The 25,973-nt window shown below is 40.9% G+C and overlaps 1 protein-coding gene across 4 annotated transcripts in view; it reads right to left on the bottom strand.

The window, feature by feature from the left end:
- The window catches only part of LOC127637033 (PH and SEC7 domain-containing protein 3-like), a 162,916-nt gene that overhangs the window by 20,723 nt on the left and 116,220 nt on the right, over positions 1 to 25,973 (bottom strand). For all 4 annotated transcript variants that reach the window (XM_052117879.1, XM_052117880.1, XM_052117881.1 and 1 more), the window contains 6 exons: positions 23,225 to 23,268; positions 14,416 to 14,606; positions 3,906 to 3,976; positions 2,211 to 2,368; positions 1,339 to 1,483; positions 438 to 581 (listed from right to left, as the gene is read on the bottom strand). In XM_052117879.1, the coding sequence (XP_051973839.1) occupies positions 438 to 581; positions 1,339 to 1,483; positions 2,211 to 2,368; positions 3,906 to 3,976; positions 14,416 to 14,606; positions 23,225 to 23,268 (753 nt within the window). The remainder of the gene's footprint in view (positions 1 to 437; positions 582 to 1,338; positions 1,484 to 2,210; positions 2,369 to 3,905; positions 3,977 to 14,415; positions 14,607 to 23,224; positions 23,269 to 25,973) is intronic.

The following is a 25,973-nucleotide window of genomic DNA, read 5'->3' as shown; positions in this document are numbered from 1 at the left end:
AGATTTTTGTCCTGTCTGCTTTCACTCACGTAATACAATACATTAACAGCTGTGCTTATATTAATTTGAACAGTAGATTTTGTCCCATCTGTTTACACTCTTGTAATAGTAACAGCAGTGTAATATCGCATCAAGAGGGTCAATTTGACTCAGAAACGCATTTGACTTTACATTCACAGTAAGACACAAACGCTCTATAGTCAAACTGAATCCGTTCTTGGTAATTGCGGTACTTTTAACTTCGGTGGCTATTAAAATATTGAACTGAGCAGAGATTCCACAGACTCAAATATCAATCAAGCCGGAAAATTAGCAAACCCATGTCAAATTCTGTGAGTCCCTGTGTGTGTGTCAGTATGCTGATTTGAGATGAAAATATGAATGTTTTAAAGCAGCTTAATTGTGTCTCTGGCCTCATATAAAGCAACGGGTCCTACCTCAAATTCCAGGTAGTGCTCTTTCAAGCGGTACTCATCAATCTCTTTGGCTTTGGCTTTCTTATCTGGGGGGTAGGATCTGTGCTCGGTGAGCTCTGTGGAGACGTGCTTCAGCTTAGCCTCATGGGATTTCAGTTGCTCTTCCTGCAGTAAAACAAAATCACTGAATTAACACCACAAAACATTTAGCTGCTTTTCCTGGAATATAACAAATACACAGTATTAACAGCACAAAAACTTTCAGATGGACACATTTAACATATGGCTTTGCTTGAAAAAGTCTTGAAAATGAAAATTTACAAACCCATATGACTTTCTTTACTCTGTGAAACACAAAAGGACATGATAAACAGAATGTTCAAACTTGGTGCTTTGTGAAAGTAATGACAAATGCAAGACAAACAAGAACCAATAGTGTTTGGCATCACTGATGTCAAACCTGGTGTGAAACAGAAAACAGCACAATTGCCAGTGTGATTTTAATATTATACGACAGTGTTTTCAGTTTTCGAATGTCATCGTTTTCCACTGATTTTGGTGGAGGAAACAACGATCCAGTGTGGATGAGCGGCTAAAGTGTTGCAAAATCAATGTGCTTTCAAATGAAAACATTAGAGTAGATGTGGTCTAAATATCTAAAATAAACTTAAATGAGTAACCTTGGCAATGGCAAATTGACAATCGTGAGTCGCCACGTACTAAAGCCATTCCGCCAGCAGGGTTGAGCACAGTTAGCTAACTATGCCAAGAAAGGTTTGTAATCGTGCCGTGCAGAACTGCGCTTAAGTGGAAAATCTATTGGAACCATTTCTCAACATGCTCAGAAACGTTCAACCACATGGTGGAAAAGAAGCTAATGAAGACTACCACAATTTTTGTGGTAACTACACTTTAAACCCACCTGAGACATTCGGGTGGAGGTTGCCGGCAGCAGCGGACGGCTAAATTTTTTCTGAGAGCCAATGGCTGCAGGGAATGATGGTGCAGAAAACATGGCCGCCACTGAGTTTATAATTCTAATCCAGGACTCCATTTCATCAGGACTCCTACAAAGAGACATTTTAGACATGTTCAGATTATGAAACTGGAAAACACTATCTCAATCTAGTAAACTCTAATCTTACTTGACTGGTTTAAGTAAACTTTGTGAGAAAAAGCACATGGGTTTGTTACATCAATCAGCCTGGAAACAAGGAACTAGAGGTTGACACAAAGAATGCTTATGCAGATAAAATGACCACAGTATCTCTTTAAAATATATCCAGAGTTAGGAGGCACTTATAAATTCTGATCTCTACATTTCCACAATTTTTCTTGCGTTCTCTGCACAACTGTTTGCAGAGACTGGTGCGTCATTATTTCAACGTTTTTAGTTTTTTTGTGCCAGCCTATTATTATGGTATAAATAATTTCAGATTAACCTGCACCTAGGAGACATGTAAAAATAATACAAGCTGCGGCTGATCGTTTTACATGTCAGTCAGATGTTCTCCTCTTGTCTAATAACCTGCAATGTGCACCAGACTTCAAGCTGTTTAGTCCTGTAAACTTTCAGCATTTTGGCCTCTTAGGACAGGCCCAATCACTCTTAATTATTATAAGAACGTCTTTCAGCATAATGGGTGCAGAATAAATAAAGGTTTGCAGTCAGAGGAATGGGAGAGATAAGAGTGTTTTACTTGAGCTTGAACTCAAGCATGAAATTAGATTTGGAGTTGAGGGCAGGTCCGGTATGTATGTGTTAGGCATACGATTACTGCATAGGGCTCTTACTGGGCCTGGAAGAGGAACACTCTCCAGTCAGCTGTCTTGAGCTTCAGAACGTTGGGTTTCTTCTCATAGTCCATAGCTTTGATGGCGAGAGAATGATGCATGCTGATGGCGTTCTTCAGATCGTCCTCTGATAGAGCTTTCTCTGGCTTATACTCATCCTGCAGGACACACACACACACACACACACACACACACACACACACACACACACACACACACACACACACACACACACACACACAGAGATGAACATCTATATTTAAATACACTCAAGGGGATCATTTCTCTGGTAATGAGCGGCGATGGATGTGTTTGGGGGAGGGGGGAATTGAGTTTAATGCAATTTGCATTGAATGTGGATCAAACTTTAAGTACGTCACTGAACATGGTATACAAATTAAGTCCTCTGTAGAAAATCATTAAATACAAAACACCAAAAATAAAATGATCTGTTGTCAGTAACACACAAGCATCAACGGCTAAAACATTCCAGAATGTTTAAATCTGTAATATAGATATACTTGAATATTCAGCTCAACCAAATATCAGTAAGTAATAGAAACAGACAAAACTTAAATACTATATAATACAAATAAATAAATTAATTAATTAAAAATCACTTTGCAGTAACAACAATGATGGGAAAAAAAAATTGTGAACCTGAACGTTGCCAACTTGAACAGCTTATTAGCAAACTGATGGACAATCATTAAATGGTTCAATCCTACCTTGGCTGACAGCTTTTCCATTTTTTTTAATTTAATTTGTTTACAGTAAAAATCCCCCAACATGTTGACTTGTCCGGTATTAGAGAGGACCTCACTGGGGTTATGATGTTTCTAGTCACACTGAAAGCTGTGTAACTCTCCAAATAAATGTATGAGGTGTTTTTGATTCCGTAAAGAAGAGGAGGATCATGAGGACAATTAAACAATTTTTATGAAAATAAGAGAAGGAACAACTCTGTTAGTGCATTAGTAATATCTTGCAACGTTTTAGAAGAAAAATCTTATTTATCCAATTATCCAGTCATAGTAATTTGGGGATTGCCTGAACGTGGCTGCAAAAGTTGAAAAAGCTGAAAATGTTTAATCAACATGCTTTAATTAACATGTACATCTCCACAGACAATGAAGCAAATGCACAGCTGAACTTAAAGTTGCTAAATGCATAACTTGCATTGTGAATAGGCCGTTGTCGTAAAAATTTGCCTGGTAGTGCAAAATCCTGAAGTCTCTAGAAAATGGTAAATGAATATGTCTCTAAAAGCATGAAGAATCCATAACACAGTAACTAATGATATAAAACTTCACTGTACTCATTATATGCCATTATTTCAAGAAATGATTTGAGGTATTCACAAGGACTTATTTAAGTATCACCACCGCTGTGGATCGGTTGATGACAGTCATTGAGTGTGATTGGTGAAATAAAGCTCACACTCAAAGGTAAATGAAGCATCTTTAGTATGCCATGGACCTTCACCAATGCAGCCACAGTTACAGCCATTAGTGCACTCTACAGCAACTCCTGCAAGCCCAAATGGAGCACAGAAATAAACTTTTCTAATGGAGAATGAGCGTGCGTTGGGATGCTTTCTGGACATGTTTGTTAGACCTGAAATAAATGTGTGAATGTGAATGATTATTGATGATGTTTACGGTTAACCGATGAATGCTTGAATAATCGTCATACCTTCTGCAAATACAGGATCATGCCTTTAAGAACAGCATAGAAGGTTTTCCATCCTCGCTTTCCTCTGGGCGCTAAAGAATACACATAAAACACATGAATATAAATCCTGATAATAATATGCATTCCACTGTGAGAATTAAAGGGATCATTCACCCAAATTCATTCATTCTGTTCTCATAGCATATCTGCATATTAAAACTTGAAGCATCGTAATTCATAATAAAACATTAGAACCAATGGCGTTAAACCTGGCAAGCTGGCCACAGGTATGATGCATGCATTTATGAACATTTGACATTTTTATGAAAAGGCACATTTTGTTCATGTCTTTTGGTGTAACCCTGTGAAAACATCTTGATTCAAATGTGTTCTATTTGTAAAACAATATTCTTTACTAATGATAGACCAAAATAAAAATGATTTGCCAAAACAAAAAATTCTCCACAAACTTGTCACGTTTTTGAGGAAGGACCCAAGATGCAGAGAGGCTCATAAAAAAGAAACAAAAAAACAAAATATAAACAAAACACCAAAGAGAGGTTTTTCAAAAATAGAGCAGAAAACAAAACACTCACAAGGGAAAAATAATCAACAAAACAAAAATGGAACTAAAAACATTCCGACAGGTGAGATCTTGAAACAATTTCGACTGGAGACTAAACAGCACACAAGGAAGACATAGGAGAGAATATAAAGGGAAGGAAGGAATGAAAACAGGTGATGCCCATAATCACAAGCAGCACTAATCAGCGCTGCAATAACAACGCTGATTGCACGGCTGAGCAACACCTATGGGAAACAGAGGGAATGAGGAAAACGTCACGGTTACTGTTGTAACCTCCGTTCCCTGAGGGAGGGAACGAGACATTGTGTCGAATTAAGTGACACAAGGGGTCTTCCTTGGGAGCCTCGCATACCTCTGAACTTGAGAAAAGGCCAATGAGAAATTTGCTGTCAGAATTTGCATGCCCAACCCCCGGACATACGGGTATAAAGGGAAACGGGCATGTGACTGTCAGTCAGGTTTTTGCACTGAGGAGCTGAGAATAAGTTACGGCAGTTTACAGTGGTAGGTCTAGTGCCGTGGCAGAAGGGACACAACGTCTCTTTCCCTCCCTCAGGGAATGGAGGTTACAACAGTAACCATGACGTTCCCCTTCTGTCACTCACTCGACGTTGTGTCGAATGAAGTGACACAAGGAGTTCCGTTCAAAAGCGCCATGCACTAGCCCGTGTTACGTGAACTCTTGACACAGGTGCAAGCAGGCTGCTAATTCTAATTGCCAACAAAAGCCTTCATCAGCCAATTAACAAGGACAATTGCATCTATGTGAACTTCTGCAGTTAATCCAGGATGGACTTCAAAGACATTAATCATTAATCTTGTTAATCATGTTCATACAAAATCAATGTTTAAACACTGACCCTTAACACTTACTTAGTTTAATAATTTTAAACCATGACTTTAACTATACATAATTAATATTTTCATTACATTCATAATGTTAGCCCGAGGAGAACTGGCCCCCACAGTGAGTCTGGTTTCTCCCAAGGTTATTTTTCTCCATTAATCAACATCTTATGAAGTTTTTGTTCCTTGCCACAGTCGCCTTTAGCTTGCTCACTGGGGTTATTAATACAATTATTATTCAATTATTTTTAAACAAGATTAAGAATCGTATTTTATCTAATTACACAACGATGATTCATCAACATTATAGACATTACAGTTTTATCGTCTGTTAATGCCTGATCTTCTGTAAAGCTGCTTTGAAATGATGTGTGTTGTGAAAGGTGTTATACAAATAAAATTGACTTGACTTGCTGTGTGCTACAAGCAGCTGTATGGCCGCACGCAACCCTCCCCAAAACCCACAGAAAAGGAGTCATATACAGACCTTAGGTTCCCAGCACCCCTGAGGGGGGAACAGGTGCTACATGACCAACATGAGAACAAGCCCGGCAGCGGCGGCCTTTTCTCTCTCTATGTCTCTCGCATATCTTAATGCTATGAAATGCGTTGGGGAAGGTGGTCTTTTCCGATCCTATTCTTTCAGGGGGATAAGACCCTGCAGTGGCCACATCCTGCCCAGACTAGGGGGAGGTGATATGTAGCAAATACACCATGTGGGTTGTCAAGCCACACGTGGGAGCAGCACGGTGGTAGGTCCTGCCTGATGAGGGAGGAGCTCTACAAACTATGGCGACCGGGGACAGTGGGACTGCCCAAGGTAGACGGGGGTCCGCCGACAGGGGACCATACCGTGGAAAATACATCACAGGGAGTTGCCTGAAGAGGGAATTAAGCCTATGGAGCCCTACCCCAGTACAGAACACTTGTGGCTCGTAGTGGGTCTGGTTGCAAATTGCTTTGGAAGGCTAGGGAGGAAGAACATCCAGGAAGCAACGCTTAATGACTAACCTTGAAAAGCGCACTAGATCAACTTGGTGAAGGGCGCTGTGTGCAAGCGGAACACACGGTCGGCTGTTCCGCATTACCGAGTTCTACCGGCTCAGACCTGACAAAACATGGGATGATACCGACTCAACCCTGAGATTGTAAAGTCTAATGTACTGGGTGTTGCCCAGCCCGCTGGCCAGTGCCCACGAGGATGCCACATTCTCGTCGAGTGTGCACAAACCCGCAAGGGGTCAGGCACGGCCTGAGTCTGGAAGGCCAAGGAAATGGTGTCAACGACCCAGCGGGCAGCCTCAGTTTGGAGACCGCGTTCCCTGTCCGCTGTCCGCCAAAGCAGACAAGGAGCTGCTCAGAACATCTAGAGCTCTGCGTGCGGTCCAAATAGATATGCAAAGCACATAACGGACACAGCAACGAGAAGGCTGGGTCTGCCTCCTCCTGGGGCAGCTTGCTTGCAGGTTCATGACCTGGTCCCTGAAGGGGGTCTTAGGAACCTTAGGCACGTAGCCCGGTCACGGTCTCAGGATAACGTGAGTATGTTCCGGACCGAACTCCAGGCAAGTGTCGCTGACAGAGAACGCTTGCAGGTCCCCAACCCTCTTGATGGAAGCTAGCGCTATCAGGAGGGCCATCTTCAAGGAGAGGGCCTTGAGCTCAACTGAGTCAAGCAGTTCGAAGGGGGGCCTCTGAAGGTCCGAGAGGACCACTGAGACATCCCAGGAGGGGAACAGGCTTGGCCGGGGAGGATTCAACCTCCAGTGCCTATAAGGGACCTGATAATCAAGTCGTGCTTACCCAAGGACTTACCGTCCACTGCGTCGTGGTGGGCCGCGATAGCGGCTACATGCACCTTCAAGGTGGAGGGGGACAGCTTCCCCTCCAGCCTCTCTTGCAGGAATGAGAGCACTGACCGAACTGCACATCTCTGTGGGTCTTCAGATCGGGAAGAACACCAATTCGCGAACAAGCGCTACTTCAGGGCGTAAAGTTACCTGGTGGAGGGATCTCTGGGTTGGTTGATCGTGTTGGTGGTAGGGCACTCAGATCTTCCACGTCCCGTCCAGATGTGGCAGTTCCAGAGGTCTGGGTGCGAAGGCCAGAGGGTGCTCCGTCCCTGAGAAAGAAGGTCCTTCCTCAGGGGAATTTGCCAGGGAGATGCTGTCGCGAGGAGCATGAGGTCTGAGAGCCAAGTCCGGGTGGGCCAATAAGCTGCCACCAAGGTGACTTGTTACTCGTCCTCCCTGATCATGCACAGCACCAGTGCAAGAAGGCTCACTGGGGGAAATGCGTAGTTGTGCAGCCCCCGGGGCCAACTGTGTGCCAATGCATCTGTCCCGAGAGCGGCTTCTGTCAGGGAGTACCAGAGCGGTCAGTGAGTGTTGTCCTGGGAGGCAAAGTGATCTTGCTGATTTATGTATGCTACCATAGCGGTGCTGTCTGAACGGATCAAGACGTGCTTGCCCCAAATCAGCAGGAGAAACCTCCACAGGGCAAGGAATACAACATCCCTAGGCGGTTGATGTGCCAACGCAGTCGGGGCCCTGTCCAGGAGCCAGCATGCCCATTGCATACGGCGCCCCAACCCCGTTGAGAGACATCTTGGTGACCACCTGTTGTAGGGGGACTCTGGTCTGCATAAAACAGAGGTCTGTCCAAGGGTTGAAAGTCTGACGGCAGGAGGGGGTGATTACCACACGGTATGTGCCGCGGTGCAATGCATATCTCGGGACTCGAGTCTGAAGCCAGTGCTGAAGTGGTCTCACATGCATCAACCAGAGCGGCGTGACCATGGCTGAGGATATCATATGTCCCAGGAGCCTCTGGAATTGTTTTAGAGGAACCGTTGTGCCGGGCTCGAAGAGATCGAGGCACCTGAGCACTGACTGCAGACACGCGTTCATGAGGTGCGCTGTCATTGAGACTGAGTCTAACTCCATGCTGAGAAAAGAGATGAACCAGGGGAGCTTGCTCTTTCCCCAGTTGACCTGAAGCCCTAGACGGCTGAGATGCCTGAGCACCTGGTCCCTGTGCACTCATAGTAACTCTTGAGAGTGAGCTAGAATGAGCCAGTCGTCGAGGTAAATGAGTATGCGGATGCCCAATTCCCGTAGGGTTAGAGACTGAGGAAGAGGTCCTGGGAAGGCGTCTTCGGAACTCATCAGCGCTGGCCTGCCGGGGCTGAGCAGTCGCGGGTCCGGAGGTGAGGTGACTGCATCTGTAGAGCCGGGACTGTACGATTTTGGAGCCTGGGTGTTGTGGAAGTGTCGACACAGGAAGACCCAGGAAGTGGGGAAATCGCTTATTTATTAACAGTGTGGAAAAACAAGGATTTTACTACCGGCCCTTCTCTGGGGAATGGAGTGGCCTTGGTACCAGCTTCGCAGCTCCATGTTGAAGCACATGATGTTCCTGGACCACGAGGGTGGTCATCTCCTGCCCGAGTGCCTGCGCTGTGACCTTTGTGGCTCTGAGAGCGATGTCGGTGGCAGAGCGCAGTTCCTGCGGCACGTCAGAACAATTTCTCATTCTCTTTTCTCAAGTTCAGAGGTACGCGAGGCTCGCAAGGAAGACCCCTTGTGTCACTTCATTCGACACAACGTCGAGTGAGTGGCAGAAGGGGAACCACTTTTTTCTTTAACTACATATTTCATAATAAAATGGACAGAAAAGAATTACATAAAAAAATGTAATTGTTCACAACTCTACTTGATTAAAATGAACAGTTCTATTGGCACATTCCCCCTTTGTGTTCATTTTAGTTGTGATACGATATCATGCCAATCTTAATATAAATATTATTGCAATTTAACAATAATAATAAAGCAATATTATACAATAATACAATTTCAGTTGTAATTTCTCATCTTTAAAAGCCTCTGGCTTTAATTTTGGCAGAAAATTCCAGAAAGAACTTTGAGCTATGCTAAAAACAGTAGCAATTCACGAGTCATACATGTGTGTGTTGCTATGAGTGTGTGTCAACATCAGAAAAGCACTCATTCATTGACAGGGTGATGTGCATGCAAACCGTATATTTACTTATTAATCACATCCTTTGAGATTCACTAAATTACTGTATGGCTTCAAGAGACTTTGAATATAATGCACAAGTCATATTGACTACTTTAATGGTGCCTTTATGCTTCTTTAATGCCATATTGTAGCTTGACAGTAACAACCATGATACACAATACCAGAGAAATGGAAAGCACTCTTCATTCATTTCATGTGCAACATAAACAATGCTTTTTCTTCATGCGAGTGCATCTGTTGTCATATATTAAAGTAACAGTTTCTGTTCAAATTTTCTTTTGACCGAGAACCCAAAATAGGGTTGGAAAACGTTTGAATAAATGATTAATTTGCGTAAACTCATGAATGGAAGGAAAGTATTTTAATCCCTTTTACTTGATGGTTACACCACATGACATTTCTACAGTCATTCAATTCATTTTTGTAGAAAATGCAATAAACCTTTTTCGAAAATGTCTGAAACCTACATGTACATAAAGATTGCATTTCTATGAACTCTAAAATATCTCCTTTTTTATCACCTCGGACAACCTTATTTGTCAACGACCCTGAGATTTTTATGAAATAAAATGATGTGGGTTTGAAAAGACTTGAGGGTTTCGAAATGATATTAAAAGTTTAAAAAACTCTTTAAACTTGTCAAACAATTTACAACTCTGCTTAGCCTGTCAAGGACATTACTAACATTTAAACTGTCAAATGTTTCCCTTGATAGCCATCACTGTGTGGCAGATTTATTTACAGCTGTGCTATAAGAGGTTTGGGAAGCATCCAAATAATTTATGCAACACACACACACAGACACACACACACACACACACACACACACACACACACACACACACACACACACACACACACACAGTTTTGCATTCTCTCCACATGTGATGGGTCTGATCACTAAAGCCCTATGCACTTATTACACCACACTGGCATAACAAGTATTGAACGCTCAGGGTGGCATGCCCACTAAACTCATGTTGGCACCTCTTCTGCCACAATGGGACAGTAAATCATAAAGCACTGTAGGGCAGAATGTTACCCCCATTACATACAATGGCTCCAAAACTATTTGGACACTTAAGCCACACTTAAACTAGGGCTGTGCATTATGGCAATATACATCATGGTGACGGTACAGATTTTTCTATACCGTCTATATTGCGGTGTGTAAAAACCGGTGCGCAACACTGTCCTCACGTTAGATTAAGAGTGAGAGACACAAACAAACATGGAAAAAAATGAACACAGAAAATGCGCAATGACTCTAAAACTCGGGTCAAATGCAGATCCAGGAATTTGTGTTTGCATTAAAAATAGAGATATCTTCGAGAGCGCATTCTCGGTCGCACGCGGGCGATGGTTCAAATGAAAACTGATGTGCAAATTGTCCATTCTCTGTGGTGGGAAACCCGCTGCTCTTGGTTACTGTTGCTGGCACCATCAAGCTTTCCTTTTCCGACTTCCACAAACATGGAAAGAGAAGCGATCGCAATTACCTTAGGGATTAATAAATAGCACATTAATCAACAGCGCATACTGTTAATATGTAGAAGAGGGGTCGGGAACCTTTTTTCACTAAGGAGCCAGTTTTTTTATTTTTGGTTGGTGCATTTTTTCGAAAGAGCCATACCACAAAAAAATTTAGTTTTTCAATAAAATAAAATGTTAATGTTGCCCATAGACTACTCAAAAACAAACACATATGAGAATATTAAAAGGTAACATGTTGCAGTATGGAATTGAGTACACGTGTTTGTGCGAGTCTCCATAAAATGACTGTGATATCCAATTATATGGTCGACCCCTCTGCCAAGGGTCGGTGAATATTTTTGCTTTATTGATTTTGCTTTAATAATGCAATTTATTTATTGAAACACTTTAAATAGCACTTTAAACTAAATATTATTGAACCACCTCCCCAAATCCAAACATTTACCATCTCCAAGTATCACAACAGGTGAAAAATGACTAATAGCCTACAGATTAAGAACTAAAGACAATTCTAAATGTAAAGATAATAATAATCATAATAAATAAATCAATTCTCGTGTTCCCAAAATAATGCTGCCAAACGTGTGTTCTTATGGAATGTGTTTGTATTGTGTTTTGGTAATACAGTTTATGCTGCCTAAAGAAAAAAATAAATACAACTCAATTTGAGGTTCTTGTATTATTTATTGACTTTCGTCTTTATTTAATACAAATATACCTGTATATATTACTGAACCTGCAGAATTGCGATCGCAATATGTAAGAGTGAACTAAACTCGCAGCACCTCACGAGATGATCGGAGATCATGTGCAACATTCTCATAGATGACATTATTCTTCCCAACAGTTTTCAGTCGAATGAAATAGAGAAAAAGGAGTGATAACTCCTTTCACCAGACAGGGTCCCGCTGTACGCCTCAGACACGAGCATTGACGTCTTTTATTTTATCTGTTCTTAAAAATATAATAATGTTTCTTCAAGCGCGTCTTTTTGACTAACAGCATTTCCTGTCCTGTGCCACTCGAGATGTCTTACATGTCACCCGCCTGTAGATGAGCAAAATGACTCGCGAATGATTACATTTGAACGAGGAGCTTGCGAACTGTATTCATTTTGCGGGTGCTATATCACACCCTGGGTGCACATAAAAAATAACGAACATTCATAAAATCGCTCAAAGAAAATGCTCTGAACAGCTAATATCAATAGTTATTGGGAAACGAGTCCCAGCCAGAACTCTATGCTTGTGCGTGTCTTGGAGAAGCTTTCATTGGACTTGTGAATAGCAGAGCTCACTGCGTCTGTTCTTCAAAATATAATCACCTTTCGTCAAACACGCATCTTTGTGTTTCATTTCTTGTCATACAGTATATCTCTCCGACAAGTCTTTCAGGTCGCCTTTCACAGTGGCTGGTACATCAGCAAAATCATCTGTTCATTTCAAACCTTGGTGATACCCGGCGAACCACTTGATTTTTAACAACGAGCCACTTGTGTTATATATATTGGAATATAGTCACCAAAAAGTTTTCCCTTATCCAATGGAGGGCTGAATCCAAAACAAATTTGTGGTGGATGGGTTTGCTACATAATCAAAGCAAATGTTTATGTTCAACTAGAGAGAAGTCGCCTTTTTGGACTAAAAAAATTATGCAGAGTAAATAAAACTGATCAAATACTATTTTTTTATCTTTATTGAAAAAGTTTGCTTTTCATTGCAATGGACATGACAGGTCTACCATTCGCCTACTTTGGACATAGTTATAAATGAAAAACTTCCATTATTTTTCAGACGTTTTTGAATCACTTTTCATTCAAATGTGTTGGCTCAATCACCACATGTTATAGTCCAAAAATATCAAGAATATTGCCATTTAAATCTTTGCTTATATTGCCCACCCCAGCCACATGGTTATTTAATCTATAAACATTATTTTACTTTCCATAAAAAAAGAAAACTAGATTGTTACATGTATTGCCGACCCCTAACTTAAATATTTATCTGTAAGAGTGTTAAAACTGAAGTCGTTTTTTGTTTGTCACTGTGTTAAGGTTTCAAAATGTTGAATGTGCTGAACTCCACCAGTGGTTTATCTGCTTGGACACCTGTGTGAACTTCACTTCAAATAAATGATCAAAACAGATTAGTTGCTCAGATATACACCACACTTGCACAATACCATCCCATCCACTGACGATTCTCTATACTGAAAGGAGAAGTGCCTATTTGAGAGTGGACCAGTGGAACGCCAATCCAGTGGGGACCCCAACAGGTGGTGATGTGGAGAGATGCTCCGAACCAGGTAGAAAAGAGGAAGTGCACCTCTGTGCCTTGAGAAAAGCCCTCTATTTTCCTCTTTTCCCCTTTTCTCCATGTTGTGGACAGATAAGTCTTGGGACTTTAAATGTAATTCCGTTTTGGACTGTACATGCCGCTGGGGTTGGGCAACACACCAGTCAGCGTTTGCGCTCATGGGGTAGCTAAAGTGAGATGAGCGATACTTTCGCCCTTTCACAAACATACACAACCACAATAGCTTTATACATATTACTTGCATATTGAGTACTGGTAACACACATTCTTTGATATTAGGAATCCCAGCTAGTCATTCTTTCTATTTACCCATAGAATCTGTGTGGTGGTTAGTTGGCGAGTTTGTAACATTACCAAAACAAATCTAGTGCTGAGAAAAGATGCAGCAGCATTCGAGACACACTTATCACACTTGCTTTCAATGCCATTCACACAGTTTATGCCCGCTGAGATTTCAAACACACAGTACAAAACAACAAAGAGAACTGAATCATTTCAAGCAACCCTTTTAAACTTTACTGTCATTTCATTTCGAAGTTTTGCTGTGAGGATTTGAAATGCTGTAATCCTTTATGTATACACACAGCTCAGCAGGATTCCTTATTTCTAGTGATTGTAGAAACTCATTAGTCAGGAGAAAGAAGTGGACGTAAAATATGAGCGACTATGGCCAAAACCCCATTGCTCTACATGTGTTTGCCAAAGCACTGAATCACACCTGCTTTACCTCCGTTCACATTACACAGCGTTTATTTAATGACTTCTCCCATCATTCTCTCGATATACAGATCTGTGGATTGCAATTTGCCACTTTAGTTAGGAAGGGCCATAAATAAAGTCTGATTGTGAATAAATGTTTCTACTTAATAGATTCATGAATAAAAACCAACAGAAATACCATTTATAATCATTTTAGCAATAGTTGAAAATGTCCCTGTGCAGCATTTGTGATTCTTTGTAGTGAGAGTATTTAGTTAAAGGCTGCTATTTACTGTATCATGATGATTTTTAGTTTTGTTTTTGAAAATGTTGTGTGAACGAATCTTTGTTTTTGTGCTTTATATTACATAAACAGCTTTAAAGTAGTTAGCTACTATTTGTTAGTAACCTTTTACAGCTAAAACTTGTGCAATTTGTGTAGCTGAAAGAAATGAGCACAAAAACACAAGGAGAACTCAGATTGAATTCAAATTGACATTCCTTAACAACAATGTCTCTTGAATCATTCTCAAAATAATTTTCCTCTTACTTTTCTTCCCATCCATGTCGGCATGGATTTTGCGAGTGAGGAAACCGGTTTTGTAGATGGCGGCATTTGTGTCGTGTGTGATGTCCAGGAAGGGATTACTGCCACTGCTGATGCGGCTGATGCTCTTCATGTGAGTATGATCGTTCTTATCCGCCAACTCAGACAAAGACTTCTTTAGCTCATCTCCATCCCTACAACACACACATACACAAACACACACTTTAGATCTTTGAGACTATATTACTGAGACACAATGGTTGTTATAGTAAGCTGTGATGAGGAGGAGGACGTGGCTGGACCGTCAGGGTGCACGGCCAGCGCTCTATCAGATGATCAGTGGGAGAGCGAGATAAAGGGGAGCCGGAGACACCAGTTCGAGAGAGAGAGAGAGACACACGTGGCCGCGTTGTGCGTGTCTGTGTTTATGTTTGTCTTCCTTGCCCTCCCTTTATATGTTACTTAAGCCAATCATTGCTATACCGTAAACATTAGCACTAAAATATATATATTTTTAGATGTGTATTTTTATGACAAAAACAACAACAAAACAAAATAGAGGATGTCCCTAGTATGTTGTGAGCAATTTAATGAATAATCTCTGATCGGTTATTCATTGTTAATAATTTGATTGATTAAGATTACCGATCGTCAATTAATCATGTCACGTCCTGTCAGCTACACAGAGTAAAAAACACAACTTGTGAAGATGTAAGCTCAATGTAATCATGGAGAGTTTCCCTAAAGATGAACATTATGTTTTCTGCATAAACCATGATAGTGTGTTATATTACAACATGACAACAATCATTGTTGATCCACCGGTCTTTCTATATCATCCACACAAACAATCACACCAGTTCTCACCAGGAGAGCATGCTGGTACAGTCACCATCACCAGTGTGGAGTTGTGTTATTTACTGTATTAACACTGCATATTATTTGTATTATTTTTGTAATTATTAACAGTAATACATTTTACAGTTAATTAATGTAATATAATCAAAACAACCTGAATGTATTAAAAAAGACACAGAGCTGTAAATATATTTAGAGGACAATACCAAAACTTTAAATGTTTATTTACATAAATTATGTTTAAACAGTAGGCTACATGCACACACTTCAGCTTCGTGTTCCCTGTCAAAAAGCTACACTTTGATGCTGCGCTGATTTAGCGCTTTGGGAACAGTTTTAGGTGTGACCAAATGTAAATATGTGTGCAACATGTCAATGAAATTGACTAGTATTTATATCCTCTGCTGATGACATCAATTGGATGCACCTGTCGCAGGGCTATAAATAGATGTGTAACAGGTGCATCATCAGATCTTTTGTCTTCAGATGACTCTGTGTGTGTTGTGCTTCTCAAGCTGTCAGAACTTTCTTTCCTCTGTTAGGTGTTAAAATTTGTTAGGCAGTGCGCAGAAAGCCTTTTCTCCTTTCCAAGAATGAGTGTGAAGCAAAGCAAGTGGTGTGTTCCCGTGTGTACGCTCTATGGCTGAAACGGACACACACCAGTTTTGCTTTGTGTGTTTGGGGAAAGCGCATGCTGCTCTTGCGTTGGGGCGGGGCGGGTGCGAGCATTGCGATCTGTTTACAGTCAAAATGCTTCGCACTCGTCTCGCTTACTTCCAAGAGCCAGTGCCCATTCTTTAAACGTGGGGCTCTCGCATGGATCTGGCTGAGGAGCGAGATACGGGTCCGTCCCTATTGCTCGCTCTCTCCCCAGATCCAGCTGGTCCTTCTCGTAAGCCTGAAGCGCGCTTCGGCGCCTCTTCATTTCATGAGGGGTAAGCTGAACCTCTGAACATTCCATGCACAATAAAAAAGCGGCTGAGGAATTACTCGAGGTGGTTACTCGGACTGGCCACGCGAACAAGAGACCCCCCAAATGCTCATGACGGGCTGGGTAGCGGTCTTAAGTGGTCGTCCAGCTCAAGGGGAATGGGAGGGTCGTCAGCTCGATTGTCACATTAACTGTCTCAAGTTGATGGCTGTATTTCTGGCCATAAAATACTTCCTCCAGAGGCTGCCATGTCTTGGTGCGGGTGGACAACACACCTCTTCACCTCTCAACAGACAGTGCAATGTCCCCTCTACTTCTCTCTGAGTGACCCAGCCCCCTGGGTCTGGACGCAATGGCGCATACATGGCCCAGAATGCACCTTTGTGCCTTTTCCCCTGGTTTCTCTGCTCCCGGGAGTCTTGGCCAGAGTTCGCCAGCAAGGGTCCTGCCTCTTATTGATAGCTCCATGCTGGCCGAACAGGGTATGGTTCTCTGAGATTATGTCTCTCCTCAACGGCCACCGTTTACAACGCCGGAGCAGGAAAGGCTTCACAGACTTTGTCCAGTCCGTGCCCTTCATACTTATGTCCACCGCACTAGCCAGTGGCATAAGTCAGGGCAACTATTCGTTTGCCAAACAGACTATGTCTCATTGGGTGAGGGACGCTATTGCCCTGGCCTACGAGGCGTGCGGTCAAGCTTCGCTAGTAGGTATCAGGGCTCACTCAACCAGAGGGGTCGCCTCCTCTAAAGCCTTGGCTAGAGGTGTCCATCTGCAGCATGTTTGTGATGCAGCAGACTGGTCCGCTGATGTTCATGCCACTGTGGGCTCTTATGCCCTTGAGTCAACATCACAAGCTCAGGTCTGAGACCTCTCGCGCTCTTTTGAGCACAACTACACAACCGTAAGGGGTCCGGACATCCACAGTGAGGTGGCATGGGTATTCTCGTTCGCAAAGCACTAAATCAGCGCAGCATCAAAGTGTAACTTTTTGATAGGGAACATCTCGGGTTACTGAACTGTAACCCCTGTTCCCTGATAAAAGCGGAACGAGATGCTGCGCTTCATTGCCACACTGGGATGCTCCAGGACTGCTCTTCAGAATAAATATCTGACGATACACCTGTGACGCATCTATTTATAGCCCTGCTACAGGTGCATCCAATTGATGTCACCAGCAGAGGCTATAAATTCTAGTCAATTTCATTGACGTGTTGCACACATATTCACAGCTGGTCACACCTAAAACTGTTCCCAAAGCCCTAAATCAGCGCAGCATCTCGTTCCGCTTTTATCGGGGAACAGGCGTTACAGTTAAGTAACCGAGACGTTTTCACACTTCCATGTTGCATGTAACCCTGTTGATAGCCTGATTTTCCCCCTTTATAAAAAAATTATTTGGTAAACATTTTTCACATTTGCCAAAGTCAACACTGCTGTTGCCAAAGTTACAGTAAGAAAAAAATTATCAAACAAATATATATATATATAAAAAAAACATTTATTCCAAAAACTAGTTTGCCCCTACTTAGTCATAGCTTTATTCAGACTAAATTTGCAACCTTGTTACATGACTTCCAACCCTATTAAAAAAATTTTTTTTTTACTGAATTAATTTAATTTTCATGTTTATTTGTATGTTTATGGCTAGAAAATAAACATCACACATTAGCCTCAGAAATAAATTCAACTAGCATAGGGACTGGCTTATTATTTCAAATGTTCTCTAGTACTGTTTATTGTGTTATGATATCTTATGATTTCAGTATTAAAAAAAGCCCTAATAAAAGTAAAACATGCCCTGAAAATCCATTCCAGGGGAAAATATTGCACCTTAATAAAAGTTATCATTTCAGACACTAGTTTCATACCCTATTGGTGGAAAATACTTCACACACAGAGAAACAGTAAGAATTCCTGTGTTCTGTATGTGGGTTTGATTAAAGACCGACAGAGGTCACTTGACAGGTCACTGAGATGTCAACTGACCACCTGCCACTAAACTAACTTTACATGAACAAGATCTCAAATTAGCTGCTGTGTGGAACGTGACAGGCTTATGATACTGCTGCAAGCATTTAATGCAAACACTGTGCTGGACTCTGTCCTGGAGGCTGCAGCTTCTGTCAGTCATGTTGAACGACGTTACTAAGAAACTAAGTCCCAAAAGCGGCCTTTTACCTCAGCCAGCAATTATACAGCACTATTCCCTATGTGACATCAGTCAAGAGTCATGAGGCAATCACAACGCTCAAACATTCACGTTACATGAAAGAGATGTTATTTCCACAGGAGACGAGATGATCTCCCAAAAAAACAAACATTAATAAAATTAGACAATGACTAATAAATACAGAGACCGCTGGCAAACCGACTCACAGTGGCGTGTCTCTCTTGTGAGGAAAAGAACGTTTTGTAAGTTCTATCCATCTAAAGTTCTCAAATGGATCACAGCCGTGTTTCCTGCAGCACTATTCTGAATATACAGCGCCACAGGAATAAAAATTATATTTTATTCAAGGTTTGACTTTGTTATTATATATGAGCAGATTAATCCATTATTGCACAGCTCAAGACAATTCTTGATTCTGATTGGTCAATCACTGCATTCAGCATTGAAATATTTTGGAATAATGACTGTTGTCCATAGCAACGGGTTCCTTATCACCCTGGTGGGGTTTATTTTGCAATAATTAGTGGATTGCTGAACATTATCTCTTACTTGTCAACCACCAGGGAGTGCAGTGCCCAAATTTCACAGGGACCCTCATGACAAGTTTACCGTCCTACATCATTTTTGAAGTCTTCACAGTCTAATTCTTTGGCACACTAAAGAAAACTCTTTGCAATGTTTAAAGCTTTTGTCAGGCTTGGTCAGGAAAATCTGACCCAAATTTGGTGAAGATTAGGCAAATGTTGTAGAAAAAAAGGTGGAAGGAATATGGCTGATGTTAAAAAAAACAGGTGTCATTGCACTCCATATAACTCAAGTATTTAAAAGAAAGCCAAGTCATTTTGATTTTGTGCTGTCCCAAAACTGCTGCCCCCATTGGAAAAGTTTTCTAAGAACAGAATTTCATTTCAACACACAAAGCTGCTGCCAAGACATTAACTTTATGTTTGACGTTTACTAGCCAGGGCTGTACAGTATTGTGACAATTTTAAGCCCATACGCAGGTGTCAAATAAGTGTAATTTATGTCTACAAAGAACATGTACAATGAGTCTGTTTACTGCTTAACTATCAACAAATATTGAGCACTTGAACTTTAGCATGCTGCCATGGATGTGTTGTAAGAGTCACAGTAATGTTCCTTCTATGCGGAGTGCAGATCGTGCAGCCACGCACAAAAAAGTCATCAATAAAATACTAGCGATAAGTTATTGTTTATAAATAAACAAACACTTGGCTGCTGCACTTTTGGGTTCTTTTAGCACCGCAGCAAACTGCATGATGCATATTACACCCAAAAATGGCATGAGCTGGCAGAATATGTATTGTGAAAACTCCACAGATTTAATAGTAGTAAACTATAGTTTTGGCATGTCGTTTATGACATCTACTTTGTGCATGACACAAGTAATTTGTCCAACAATTGTTTACAGACAGATTATTTCACTTATATTTGACTATATCACAGTTCCAGTGGATCAGAAGGTCTCATACACTAAGTTAACTGTAACTTTAAGCTGCTTGGAAAATTCCAGAAAATGATGTCAAGCCTTTAGACAATTAGCATCTGATAGGGGCTGTACTGAATTGGAGGTGTACCTGTGGATGTATTTTAAGGCCTACCTTCAAACTTTTTTCTTGACATCATGGGAAAATCAAAAGAATCAGCCAAGACCTCAGAAAAACAATTGTGGACCTCCACAAGTCTGGTTCATCCTTGGGAGTAGTTTCCAAATGCATGAAGGTACCACGTTCATCTGTACAAACAATAGTACACAAATATAATCACTAAGTAACCACACAGCCATCATATCGCTCTGGAAGGAGATGCATTCTGTCTCCTACAGATGAAAGTGGTTTGGTGCGAAAAGTGCAAATCAATCCCAGAACAACAGCAAAGGACCTTGTGAAGATGCTGGAGGAAACATGTAGACAAGTATCTATATCCACAGTAAAACAAGTCCTATATCGACATAACCTGAAAGGCTGCTCAGCAAGAAAGAAGCCACTGCTCCAAAACGTCCATAAAAAAGCCAAACTACAATTTGCAAGTGTACATGAGGACAAAGATCTTACTTTTTGGGGAAATGTTCTCTGGTCTGATGAAGCAATAGTTGAACTGTTCAGCCATAATAGCCATCGTTATGTTTGGAGGAAAAATGATGAGGCTTGCAAGCTGAAGAACACCATCCCAACTGTGAAGCATGGAGGGAGGAACTGATGGGAGGGACTGGTGCACTTCACAAAATAGATGGCATCATGAGGAAGGAAAAGTCTGTGTATATATTGAAGCAACATCTCAAGACATCAACCAGGAAGTTAAAGCTCGGTCGCAAATGGGTCTTCCATATGAACAAAGACCCCAAGCATACCTCCGAAATTGTGGCAAAATAGCTTAAGGACAACAAAGTCAAGGTATTGGAGTGGCCATCACAAAGTCCTGACCTCAATCCAATAGAAAATGTGTGGGCAGAACTGAAAAAGTGTGTTCGAGCAAGGAGGCCAACAAACCTGAATCAGTTACACCAGTTCTGTCTGCAGGAATGGGACAAAATTCCAGCAGCTTATTGTGAGAAGCTTGTGGAAGGAAACCCAAAATGTTTGACTCAAGTTAAACAATTTAAAGACAATGCCACCAAATACTAACCAAGTGTATGTAAACTTCTGAACCTCTTGCTGTTTCACGAATTCTGTAATTTTTGGCATGCTTTTATGAAGGGAAGAGTTTACCAGTCAGTGCTAACTGCAGCTGCTATGCCTGATGTTTTTCTGTGTTTGTGTTTAATTTTATTAGATGATTTAAAGAAAATTAGCCTATACACTGCTGAGCCTAAACATTATGACCACTCACAGGTTTAGTGACTAATGTTGATCATCTCCTAAAAAGGCCACATGTCAAGGTCTGGGTTGATTAGATGTTAAGCGATCAATCAGTTCTCATAGTCAACATGTTGAATGCAGGAGTAAAGACCTGAGTGACTTTGACAAGGGACAAATTATTATGACCAGACGACTGGGCAAGGGTTGTGGGGTACTCAGAGGAGGGACGTACAACAAACCGGCAACATGGTGTTGGGCGCCCAAGGCTCATCGATGCATGAGGGCAATGAAGGCTATCCCATCTTGTCCGAACCGACAGAAGGTCTATGTGACACAATTAACATCAAATTTGAATTGTGGTTAAGGGAGGAATGTGTCACAACACACAGTGCTTCGCATCCTGCTGTGTATGGGGCTGCATAGCCACAGATTGGTCAGAATGCTCATGATGACCCCTGTTCAACATTGAATGTGCTTACAATATGCCCGCGAGCATCAGAACTGGACCTTGGAGCTGTGGAAGAAGGTGTTTTCTTTGACATCACGTGGATGGCCGTGTACGAGTGCGCTGATTACCTGTGAAAGCGATGGCACCAGTATGCACTGTGGGAAGACGACAAGCCGGTGGAGAGAGTGTGATGATCTGGGCAATGTTCTGCTGGGAAAACCTGGGTCCGTCCATTCATGTGGACGTCAATTTGACATGTGCCACCTACATAAACATCGTTGCAGACCAGGTACACCCCTTCATGGCAGTGGTATTCCCTGATGGCAGTGGCCTCTTTCAGCAGGATAATGCACCTGCCACACTGCACACATTGAATTGTTTGAGGAACATGATGAAGAGTTCAAGGTGTTGCCCTGGCCTCCAAATCACCAACAAGTCCGATGCACAGCAGCTCCACCTCACAACATACAGGACTTGAAGGATCTGCTGCTAATGTCTTGGTGCCAGATACCACAGAACACCTTCACGGTATAATAACCATTCAACTCTTACTAATTCTGCCATATGTGTCTATGGCAGAAATAGCATGAGTAGTATGATAGTATGCCATTCCGAACTCAGCCCATGCCTCGGCATGTCGGTGCTGTTTTGTCGGCATGCGGAGGACCAACAACATATCAGGCAGGTGGTCATAATGTTTTGGCTCATCACTGTATATCAATACAATTTATTAAATGTCAAATTAAACTTTGTCTTGAAAGATGCGAGAAAGATAGTTCCACATAATGGACTTAAGAGTGGTCTAAGGCTCTCATTCATTTATGAATGTTTTTAATGTGCTATTGAAATTAAGTAGCAGCTACTTACATGTGACTAACGTTCTTGTAGTGCTTCGGTAAACCCAGGCAGTTAAATTTTTTTATTATTAATTTAAATTTGTATGTCTATTTTTATTTATTATCCTGATAATTATAGAGAGGTATGTCATTCCATTTATGCATGTACATTTAATAATATAGTATTAGTGAGGTACGGGATAGTGGATTTCAAGCAGAGTGATTAAAGAATGCTTTGAGTGGGGAGGGGACATCCACACAATGCTTCTGTTCTCTCTGTTTTTGTAGCTTGAGTCTGAAGCATTCACTGCTACTTGGTTCTCTCAGTAATACCATTCATTTTTCTTCCCGATATGGTAGCTCAATACTTTATGGTGTAGGTAGGGGCCCAAATAATTAATACAGCCAAGGGGCCCCCACCACCCTAAATCCGGCCCTGTACATAACTACACAACACATTACAGTATAATATTCAGGTTTAATAAGGCTTAGAGTCAGTTGTGGTTTTGCTGTAATTTGGAACACTGTCTCTCTCTCTATAACTTATTATTGAGACACACTGTCAGTCTAATGTCCTGTTGTCAACATCAGAATTACAGCTCAAGTCTCAAATGCCACCAATCTAATCACTGGCCTCATTTGATTCAAAGTCATGCTATCACATGCACTGTTTGGACATTAGTTAGATCATTTGAAATGCTGTGTAAACATGACAAAAATGTCAAAAGTAAATACTGTGTACTCACACGACCCATTCCAGCTTCTCATTCTTGATGGAGCTATACAATGACTGCATGGGGAAAAGAACAAAGACATAAAGGATTAGTATGGTATATATTCAATTTTATATAATACATATTCACCAGGAGTTATTTAAAGTGAAGACAAATTCATTTAAACGTTCTGAAAAGGAGAGACTTGTCTCACGGTAAATGTTATCTGTGTAACTGCAATATTACATCCGTGTGTAAAACTGACCAGATGTGCTGTACGTGCTTTTTATCTTCTATTTGAAATGAATATACCACCTTATTGAATTAAAACTTTAATATTAAATCAAGTCATATATCTTCAAAGTGCACGGTCTCGTCATTCAGTGCAATCAGCAGATTCATTTTGACATTCTATTCAGCATCTCATAACACTGAGTGCACAGTACAAAAGGTCCCAATAAGAATCAAACTGATTTGTTTCTGACTGAATTTCAGAACACGTATTTGTTCATGATTCGTAGAACTTCAAACCACAGAACGGAAGGCAAACATGCAAATTGCATTTGAATTGCAAAATGATCCAAATGATCCATGCAGGCCTTAATGACAGTAATAAACGAGTGAATACAGGTAAAGTGGAACATTTCAGTTTATTCATCTATCTGGATTTGTATATTCTTCCATTAATTAAAATAACATTAAGTTTATTAAGCTATTAAGTATCATTAAACATTGGCTCTGTCCAATCAGAAAGTGTCCCACTTTACCTGCTTTCACCCAGTGATAAATATTTCACATGATGTAATCTGACCCTCGGCAGACAGTCAAGCAGCTCATTTCTCATCACACTGTCTTACAACACTACTAACACGACAACTGATGCTACATGAAGCTGTTAGATGACACATCATGGGTTACAGCCTGTATGCACAGCTGTCTGCAACACCATCACTTTTTCAGAATTCTATCGTTGAATCCAGATGTTGCGTTGACCAAAAATGTTAAAAACAAATCTGATCTATTGCATTCTCTACTATACAGAAGCATTCCCAGTGAAAAGTGAAGAACACGTTTGAAAGAAACTAGCCTGGAAGACAAATGCGAGTCAGGATTTAGGGAGAAAAGAGAGAGAAGTATAGTCCAGTGGAAATCAGATCTGGTCTTTCTCAGACTGTGAGAACAGAACACAACACAGCACACGATAAGACTTAAAGAGAAGTTCTTGTGTCTTCATGTCACATGTTCCAAAATTCTGCTGATGGATAAAAATGGAGCATGAAATTTACAATCCAGATATTCAAAATGACGGATAATGATTAATCATATAAAAGGTGATAGAGTACTGTTAGGTGTTTCGGATATGAAAGCATCCTCGTTTTATTTGGTTAAGGGCTCTATGTTCATGACATAGCAAAGCTCTGAAAGTACAGAACATGAAATAATGTGCTTGACAATCGCTGCTGATGCCGTTTGATGAGATTTGTGTTAAACTTTCTAGAGGTCATGCTTACATTTTTCAATTATTATTTTGATTGTTATGTTTATATTTATTATTATTCTTGCATATTTACAATTGTATTTATGACTGAATTTGGACACGTCATTTTCCACCTGTTGTCATACCGCGATTTTTAAGTCACAGCAAAAGGGGCCGGTGGAAAAAGTTAGAGAAGGTAAAATGTTTGGATTTGATTTGGTGTGATATTTTTGAAGTGTAATTTGAATGCCCATAGACTTTGCGCTTATTAGTAAAGGCATTGTGCTGTGCTTAGCACTAATCTGATCTTGGGATTTAAGAATCTATATTGTTCATATGAAAATCAACAATATTTTTACGACCCCCTATATATCATATATTATGCACAGTCCATTGCGTTACAGTGCAAAATAAATACCAAAATTAGATGACCGAATTTTCTACACTTTGTCCGGCAAACATTATAATTCCTGGACATGATGGCTGGCACAATCATTTCTTAGTGAAAACTCTAAGCTGGGCATATCTAGACTAGACACTATATTCACTATGGATTTATTTATTTATTCATTTTTTTTTACTTTTCAGACCTGGAAATCACAATATTCCCTGATATTTCCAAGTTTCCATCAATGTAGGAACCCTGTTAGAAATGTACTTGTATGGAATCAATGGCAGAAGTTATGTTTGAAGTTTTTAAATTGTCCAAAAATTGAAATGTATTCAAATATTCTAAATTGGTGGTTATTGAACTAAAAGGTTCAGATCAGTTTCTGTTCAAGAAATCTAATTCTAAAACTTCACAAGCACTCATTTCTGTTTACTGCATACACAGTATGTCTAATCATTTTGTTTTAAAAAAAGAAAAAGAGCAAAGCATTAAATTAGTTAAAACAAAAGTGAAGTGCAAATGCTCATAGGTGTAGAAACTCAAAGGCATGTTCACCTTACAGTCGCAGCAGGACACTGCCCGCTCCGCGCACACATTACACGCTGTTAACAACCAACACGCGTGAGTGACTGAGTTACACTGGAAAGGGCAAAACTGCCATAAGCGCTGTCTGTGTTTCATAAATCAACCACAGAAATTCTGCTAACCCGAGTCAAGGTGACACGTTAATACCGTCACAATAACCAATACTAACAACACCATACATCTCATTCAATAAGTGGCACACAAAAAGCATCTTAAAGGCATCCGTCATTTTAAAAGGCAAACTTCAGCTCTGCACATAAATCCAGTGTAAAGACACGGCAATCACTCGTCCATTGGAAAATGCAGCATTTGTTGAGTGCGAGTATTGA

Source organism: Xyrauchen texanus, chromosome 44, assembly GCF_025860055.1.
Source record: "Xyrauchen texanus isolate HMW12.3.18 chromosome 44, RBS_HiC_50CHRs, whole genome shotgun sequence".
NCBI classification, from domain to species: Eukaryota; Metazoa; Chordata; class Actinopteri; order Cypriniformes; family Catostomidae; genus Xyrauchen; species Xyrauchen texanus.
The sequence above is the reverse complement of the archived record's forward strand: the minus strand, read 5'-3'. Positions and strand labels throughout refer to the sequence as shown.